At 44.0% G+C, this 8,241-nt stretch overlaps 1 protein-coding gene across 4 annotated transcripts; it reads left to right on the forward strand.

Moving 5' to 3' along the window:
* Positions 1-1,925: 1,925 nt before the first annotated feature.
* Positions 1,926-6,736, forward strand: LOC123119274 (nuclear transcription factor Y subunit A-2). Of its 4 annotated transcripts, none has more exons than XM_044539004.1 (6): positions 1,926-2,253; positions 2,756-3,112; positions 4,721-4,821; positions 4,981-5,046; positions 5,556-5,699; positions 5,809-6,736. In XM_044539004.1, the coding sequence occupies exons 2-6, from the start codon at positions 2,791-2,793 to the stop codon at positions 6,202-6,204; spliced, it is 1,029 nt and encodes a 342-aa protein (XP_044394939.1). In that variant the 5' UTR covers positions 1,926-2,253; positions 2,756-2,790; the 3' UTR covers positions 6,205-6,736. The 4 variants fall into 4 exon arrangements, with proteins under 4 accessions (XP_044394939.1, XP_044394940.1, XP_044394938.1 ...); XM_044539005.1 differs by having other exon boundaries at positions 1,927-2,253; positions 2,753-3,112; XM_044539003.1 differs by lacking the exon at positions 1,926-2,253 and adding an exon at positions 2,264-2,472 and having other exon boundaries at positions 2,753-3,112.
* The last annotated feature ends 1,505 nt before the right edge of the window (positions 6,737-8,241 follow it).

The following is an 8,241-nucleotide window of genomic DNA, read 5'->3' on the forward strand; positions in this document are numbered from 1 at the left end:
CCTCTATCGGATCTCATGGGGTTCGCTCGGTGGTTGTCTTTGGTGGACTCGATTGGATTCGGTCTTCATTCGTATGTGTCTGTGTGTCTACAGGTTGGATCCTTTCTATCAACAATCCTCTTCATCAGCGACGATTCCTGTTCTGGTGCACTGGTCTTGTGGGGCCTTAGCACAACGCTTTCTCGGCTTACAACAAAATTTACCCAACTCTCGTGAGGGACGGGCGATGACGGCGGTGCACTTTCAGCTCATTCCAGGGCTTGTAGTTATCGCTAGGTGGTCTACGGATATAAATGTAATTTCTATTACTTCTGGTGTTCCTTATACCGCCTTGATTGTTAATGAATAGATAAAAAAATCCGCAAAAAGAACCACACCATCGAAACTTCTTCCGAATACAAATGTAATGACGGTCAAACTTATTTTGAATAGAATAGTTTAGATTGCTTACCACATGTGCGATGTGACTATTTTTTGAAATAGATGATCAACAATAATTTTGATGGCACACAACACATATTTTATTGGTCAAATTGATGGTCAAACTTAATTCTTGAGATACGTGCATGAATTATACTTTGGGTTGGAAGAAGTATACCCTCTCATTTAAGTGCTTTGAAAAAACGAAATTGCTCTGCGTACAACTTTAAAATGTACGATTCAGTCCGATCCAGTGATCCCACGATTGCCGCTGATGCAGAGATTTGATCGAAGGGTGACTGAGCAGTGTCGTACAAAGTCGTACAAGTATTCATCGTACGCGTAGCACTGCTCTTGAAAAAAATGCATGCGCGGTAGTTATGCATAAATGCTTAACTCCCCACGAGATACAGAGTACTACTCCCAATTACAGTAGCAGTACAGTGATCCATCGCCCAAAAAACAAAAGTACAATGGGTCACAACGAAGAAAAGAAAAATTATTGTACTCAGTAGTATAACAAGACTGAAAGGGAAAACATGACTGGTAAAATAAACAATACTAGTACTAGCAATATATGTTTGTTCAAAAAAGGGCATTGCATTTACAGGGTACTACTACACAATCTGTTGATGGATGCACAGTCATTCCATTCCCAGCCCATGTATGATAAGCTAGAAGTGGATTTTTGGAATCCAAGTGATGGCTACTTGTAGCAGTACTTGCTACAGGAACCTAAACTGTTCATGTCTGCCTGCCTCACCAATTTATAGTCACCACTCACTTGCCACTCCTGCAGATCTCATCTTACCCAGCTTAGTAGTACTAGTTCCACACCCCAATACACTGCTAATACTATTTTCAAATATAAAAAATCCTCTAGTACCTTACTTTTGACAGCATGATTAGTCCAGTATAATCACCACTTGCAGTGAGCACCCAACCTAATAATTCCAGCACCGGGGAGTTGAAAGGTCTGGGCCGGGAAAGGGAGCCCAACTGGGCAGTACTACCTCCGTCCGGGTTTTTAAGTCCCCCCGACCGGAACGCACGGACCAAGGCAGGATCTGCTGCAGCAGCAGCAGATATTGTGGCAGAGCGACGGCCAACGAGCTTCGCGCAGTTATTACTGCATGCATGCAACGCTTCGCTTTTTCCTTGCACGCGTGCATGCAGTACTCTCGCTTGCATGATCCGGCGTCGGCGCCGTGACCCAATCAGCTTGCTCCCTCGCTAGCATCCATTGGACAATTCATCATGCCACGGATCGATCAACCATCCATTGGCCAATTCACGATGCCACGGATCGATCAACCATCTGCATGCAAGCTATACGCCAGCAGCTTTGAATTGATTGCGCTTTGGGAAGACGCAGCGCCTTCACTTTTTGCATGGCGCCCGAGGGAGCGGCCCTGTAAATGTGGTACGAACGTGCGGCACCGAGGGGACCTAAAAACCCGGACGGAGGTAGTAAATAACAAGAACTCAACTTTTCTTTTATGCAAAATAAATATTTTTAGTGGGAAATAATTATGTTTTTGGCAAAGAGGAAAAGGAAAAATCATTCGGGCTTTGCAGTTTTGGAGTGGAAGGAAGGAGTAGTAAAATGTGAAAGCAATGAGCTTTGGGTGGAGCTGGGGAAGGAGGAAGGGAAAGCTTTTTCTTGGTTTCAGTACCGCCCATTTATACGCGCCGCTCCCGTCCCGTCTTGTCCTCTCTCTCTCCTCCTCCTCCCTCCTCCCCCAATCCCTCTCTCTCCCCCATCACCTCACAGGCACAGTTCTTCTTGTTGTCCTCATCCACCCCATCATCAGCTGGAGCTGGAGCTGGAATGTGAGTGGCCTTTGGTTTCCTCCCCTGCTCTCCTCCCTCCTCCCTCCTCCTGTGCTGTGCTGCGCTCTGCCGCATGCATGTCTTGGATCCTTTCGCTCGCCTTGGTCTCTTGCTGCTGAGATTCTCGCCGCGCACATTCACGGGCTCTTAAAAGTCCCCTGCCCTGCGTTGCGAGTTCCTACCGGCTCCAGGCGCTGCTGAAATCCCTGTGGATTTTGGGTACTGTAAATCTTCTTTTTTTGCTTTCAGTAAAAAAAAGTTCCACCTTTCGGTTCAGTTCTTGGGGAATTTTGCCCTCTCTCGGTTTCTTGATTCGTTTCGGTTTTTAATCTCCTCCTCCTCTCACCCTGCATTCCCCCCTCTTTAGCGACATCCTCCGCATTCTGTTTCTGAAGATTTTTTTCGCCCCTCTTTAGCGGCAATCTGCACTTCTATTTCTGATTTAATCAATGCTCAATCTCAATCTGTGTTGCTTGTTTTTTGGCGCTCTTGATTGCAGCAGGTTGGTAGGCGCTTAGTCACATCCGGACCGCCGCAATGATGAGCTTCAAGAACCACCACGAGGGATTTGCGGGGCAGCAGCTGCTCGCCGCCGCCGCCGCCGCCGCGAGCCAGGCCTCCGGAGGGGCGCCGCTGCCCTGGTGGGTTGGGTCCCAGCTGCTGTACGGCGAGCCGATGGGCCACGGGAAGGCGCCGCCGGCCGTGCCCATGTCCATGTCGCCGCCGGAGGATGCCTGCCGGGACGGCCAGTTCCAGGTCGTGCCGAGGGCCCAGGCGCTGCTGGACGCCGTGCCGCTGCCGCAGCCGCCGATGGGGGAGAGGGGCATCCCTGAAGCTCTGAAGTTCTCCATGGCTCATGGTGAGGCTGCTCTGTCCTTTGAGATATGTGTTTGTTCTGTGGCCTGAGATGAGCTTGTTTAATCTGTGCATGCTACTTGCTACTAGTAGAAAAGAGTAGATAGTGGTGTGACACATGGCTGGGTTCAGCTCTCAGTAATTTAAGTTTTCAGTATTCACACACACAGAAAAAAGATTCAGTACAAATTTGGCAATGTTTGTAGCATATATAGACATACAGAATGCAGTTCTAGGAGTGCTTAGGTAATGTTGAGTGCACATAGTAGGGTGGTGTTTTTCTCAGATAATAGGGCTATTACAAGAAAACCGCGTAATGTATCGTGAGAACAGTATGATGTGCCATACCCAATGAACTAGTTAAATCTGTGCATGTTAGTAGAAAAGAGTAGAGAGTGATGTGATACATGTGAATGACACAGGGTTTGGTTCAGCTCTCGGTAATTTATATGGTTCAGTACAAATTTGGCACTATCTGTACCTATTTCTCGACGTAGGTAGACAAATTTGGTGTTGTTCAGAGAAAGGTAGATAAGTTTTTTGTATGAAGTGTAAACACAAATACTAGAATGCTTACCGCACCGCAACTATGTGAGTTAATTAGCTTAAATTAGATAAAAATTTAGTACTTTCCAATCTGCAAAAAAAAAAGAGATGATTATCTTTGCTCTTTGGTAAGGGAAATATAGGGTAATTTTGAACAAATCTTGCACGTAGGTGGAATCTGTATATGTTGTGACAAGTGGATGATGAGTCATGCTGGATGAGGGCTCTTTGGATTCTTCTAAATTAAGGTCTTATGTGGATGCCATTATTCATAGACACCATTTACATCACATAATCAATTCAACAGATATTTTTGTACCGCTTTCACTTAAAGGCTAAACCTTGGACAATTCCATGAATACTACTACATCAAGGGTCAATGTGGTGTTTAAATTTATGGCTACAAAACAGAATAGATTTGGGTGGAAGCCTGTGACCTTCCTTCTTATACCCCTTGAGCTCTTTTAAATTTACTGGTTCCTTATGGTTCTAGCATAAGTATTGCCAATTTGTGTATACCTTGATTCAGAGATCAATCAACATCTTGATTCGGAAAAACCATACTGCACAATTATGCTATTTCTGACATGAGAAAAACACCCCAGCGCACAACTAGTCTGTAGACACGTGCCATGGAAATTCTGACATTTTCTTGGGTTAAAAAAATATTTTCTTCTATTCAGACGTGGCATGACACCAGAAGAACCTAGTATGTAACCTAATACGCCTTGTAGAAAATCTGCTGCTATATAGATTCAATCCTTCTGAAACTTATGCTTTTTTTTAAACACTGAAACTTATGCATTTGATATGGAAAATTGAACATCATGAGTCAAATTGCCATGGGTTCATGGATCCACAGCTTTTTAGCACATGCTCTTAGGAAATGTAATGCCACGTAATCGTCTCAATGAGACTAGAAGGATTTCCCTTTGTCAGTTAAAGATCTCCTATCATTCATGACTTTCTCTCTCTAGCAACTTGAATGACTGGCGGATTTCAAAGTACAGACTAGAACTGTTTTTATGGATCTTGGAAATGTGATTGATGGTGCATTTGGGTTCAGGTAAAGGAGGGAACAGTTCTGAGCACTCTGCCCCGATCACTCTGCAGTCACCATTCACAGAATATAATGACCACTTTGAGCTGGGCCTTGGCCAATCCGTGGTAAGCTTTTCCCACTCTTTCGGTTTATCCGTATGAATAATGCTGACAAACCTGTGATTAAATTAGTAATGCATTTAGGACTTTGCAACCTTACAGTTACAAATGCCTTTCTGAATTTCCTTAGCCTTGAGTTCATCAATGCCTTCTGATGTTTTTCAGATTTCCTCCAACTACTACTCTGATCAGCAATATGGCCTACTTTCTTCTTATGGAATGAGATCAGCGGTAATGTGCATTTAATTTTTAATGAGTCATCTCCACTATTTCTATGACTAATCCTTATATATATGTACATAACTTTAGTCCAGTGTTCATCTGAATTCCACAGTTTGAACAATCTAGCACAAGGTTTCCGTAAAATGGTTCATAGTGCTAGTTATATTATGTATGACATTTCTGAACATGAAGTGTGTGGTTGAACCTTTTGATTTCTTTTAGTGCAAATATGAATCTTTAATTTTCTCAATAAGCAACAAATGGAATATAGTACAGAGTGTACACCAAAGAGTACAAAGTTAATATTTTCGAAGTTTGTGAATAGCAATTGCATGGTGAAGCTTTCTTGGCTTAATGTCAGGAAAGTGTTCTGGGGTATCCTTTTTTCACTGACACCAAAAAGGATATATAACAGGGTTTATCTTTGAGTTTGTAAGCCTGAAGCTCGTATACAATTTATTTTATCTAGTAATGTATGATATCTAATATGTTCCTCCATTTCCCTTTGTGCAATGCAGTCTAGCGGGCGTATGCTTATACCACTGAACATGCCTGCTGATGCGCCGATTTATGTGAATGCAAAGCAATATGAAGGCATCCTTCGTCGCCGTCGTGCTCGTGCCAAGGCAGAGAAGGAGAATAGGCTGGTCAAGGCCAGAAAGGTACGGCCCGCCTTCTCAAGTATAAACAGAGGACGTTTATTCCACCATGGCATGCAATGCAAATGATCATCTTTCTTTCGCACTCATGTGAGTGCTTTCTACAATGCAGCCATATCTTCACGAGTCACGCCATCTTCATGCAATGCGCCGTGCGAGAGGCTCCGGTGGACGCTTCCTCAACACTAAGAAAGAGACCAATGGAAAAGACACTGGTGTTGGGAGCAAGGCGATGGTTGGTAACCCGCTTATGCGGTCAGCTGCATCTCTCAGTTCAGAGATCCAGCACTCTGAGCAGGGAAACCCAAGCAGTGTCTCCAGCCTGTCTGGCTCAGAGGTGACAAGCTTGTATGATCACGAAGATGTGGACCACTACCACAACTTTGAGCACCTCCGGACACACTTCTTCACCCCGCTCCCGAGCATCATGGACGGTGAGCATGGGGCCGGCAACCCCTTCAAGTGGGCAGCAGCCTCCGATGGCTGCTGCAACCTCCTCAAAGCATGACTTGAGGGGGTGACGGACAGCCGAAATATCAAGAGATGGCGCAAACCGGCAGCATCTGCCGGCATTGTGTCCAGCTCCAGGGCAGGGATCGTCCCTGCCGGTCATCTGGCTGTCCGTGGGCAATTCATTCTTGGCTCATGGCATCGGTAGTGCTTTCGCTCATCGCCTACTTGTCCTTGAAACTTCAGTGCTAGTTTCCAGGATCCTGTGGTGTGTGGAACACCCCCTTTGCCATAAAAAAATTATTATCTAGGTAACTACTACTGCTTGCTACCATCATCCCACCGTTTCGCGGTAGCAGGCTTAAGTTTCTATTTGAATAAATGTCTGAAACTTCAGACTAGTTGGAATGGTACTGGAATCGGAGTTTGTATGAAGTATTGTATCCCTTTTGTTTGGAGAAGTATTGGAGTATGTTAAGTAGACTTGGTGATGTGTTGTAATAGTTGGCTTGAAGGTTCTCTGTGTAGACTTGGTTTGGTGTTAACACCTGAATTCAGTGATGTATTGAGACTTGGCATGGTTTGTGAAATTCTTTATGCTGTGGTCTGTTAGGTGTTTTGCTTTTTCTGGAAAGGTAAATTCCATTTGCCTCACACCTGGAACTGCCAATTTGCAAGAAGGCATTGATGTTTACTTGATCGGAAACTCGAGGAAAGTGAATTTGTTTTTGCTAGTTCTTTGTGATATATACGGGAGTAAATAGTAATCCTGCAGAAAAATGAATAATAAACAATTACAGATATTTCAAACAAACACCAAGCATAGGTATGATAAATTAGCACAAAAGTAGTTGATAAATTGTAATATTTCAAAAAGAGCATTATACCTCCAATATGATGTCCATTAATAAAATAATTACATTTATCATATGAAGTTTTTAAAAGAAATCACCACGGGCTTCATAAACTTACCGTCATTATGATATCTATTCGTTCCGATTGGTGCTTAAACTTTAAACATATGGACTTGTGGTCATCCAACTTGCGTCCTCGTGCAAATATGCAGTGGTGGTGCCAGGATCAAAACATTGTGATGTCAATCTTTTCTAATGAATTTTCTTTGTACCCGCAAAAAAGGTTTTTTAGATAAGTTTGTATCCCTTTATTTATCCCCTTTATGTTACATTATGAGCCAACGAAAACATAATACTTCATGACTTATATAAAAATTTATGGCAGCAATCCTTTGTGATCATGCATATCTTGATACATATATGCATATTGCATAACATATTGGAATAAATTTCAGTATGAGACAATGATTGGAAGAGAAAAAACATATAGCAATACAAAAGACAGAACTTACGAATAGAAGGGGAAGGGCAGATGGCCTCGTTCTGGCTTTGGACCCGATGACCAATACAGCAATATTGATCGATTTATGCGACACACCATTGACGGTCCATCGCTCGCGGCTCACTGGATGGCCGGAGGTGGCCATGCCTCACGGCTCATATCCTGACCGAAGATCGCAGGTGGAGGACAGGAGTCGCTCGCGGCTCGCCGGACGGCCGGAGGTGGCCCTGTCTCACCCCTCATGCCCTGGCCAAAGATCGCAGGCGGAGGACAGGATGAGGCTGTGGCGGAGGGAGAAAAGGTTAAACTGACGAGGAGAAAGTTGGGAAGGCAGAGAAGTCGAAGGAGAAAATCAAGGGATTTCTGTGATGCATTACGATCAGGGAAGATATTTAGGACTTCCTATTCCTGTACGACCTAGCCCTTTTCTTTAGAAGATCCTAGCCCATTGTTACACGAATCAGACGATACATGGGCCTGTAGTCAAATTCCAACAGTTTTTTGTTCAGAGGCGTGTTGTACGCAGCCTGGGTCAATTTGTTACGAAATTCCTGTGTAGTCATACGACTACACAGGCTTAACGTGGCTTCGCCACTGCAAATATGGTGACATTACTCGTATTCTGATGTATTCCGCGCTTATGTGACAGGCCAGCATGGCTATGGCCCTTTGTTGGAATAGCTCGCGTGTTTTTTTTTGCAGAAGCACCCCTCGTTCTGTATTTAATTAAGCAGAAATT

The sequence above is a fragment of the Triticum aestivum genome, chromosome 5D (genome assembly GCF_018294505.1).
Source record: "Triticum aestivum cultivar Chinese Spring chromosome 5D, IWGSC CS RefSeq v2.1, whole genome shotgun sequence".
Classification (NCBI taxonomy): Eukaryota; Viridiplantae; Streptophyta; class Magnoliopsida; order Poales; family Poaceae; genus Triticum; species Triticum aestivum.

Excerpts from the sequence above, each read along its gene's own strand:
- LOC123119274 (XM_044539004.1), top strand. The coding sequence starts at position 2,791 with ATGATGAGCTTCAAGAACCACCACGAGGGATTTGCGGGGCAGCAGCTG. Across the intron at positions 3,113-4,720 it reads GAAGTTCTCCATGGCTCATG|GTAAAGGAGGGAACAGTTCT; the intron begins GTGAGGCTGCTC and ends ATTTGGGTTCAG. Across the intron at positions 5,047-5,555 it reads CTTATGGAATGAGATCAGCG|TCTAGCGGGCGTATGCTTAT; the intron begins GTAATGTGCATT and ends TGTGCAATGCAG.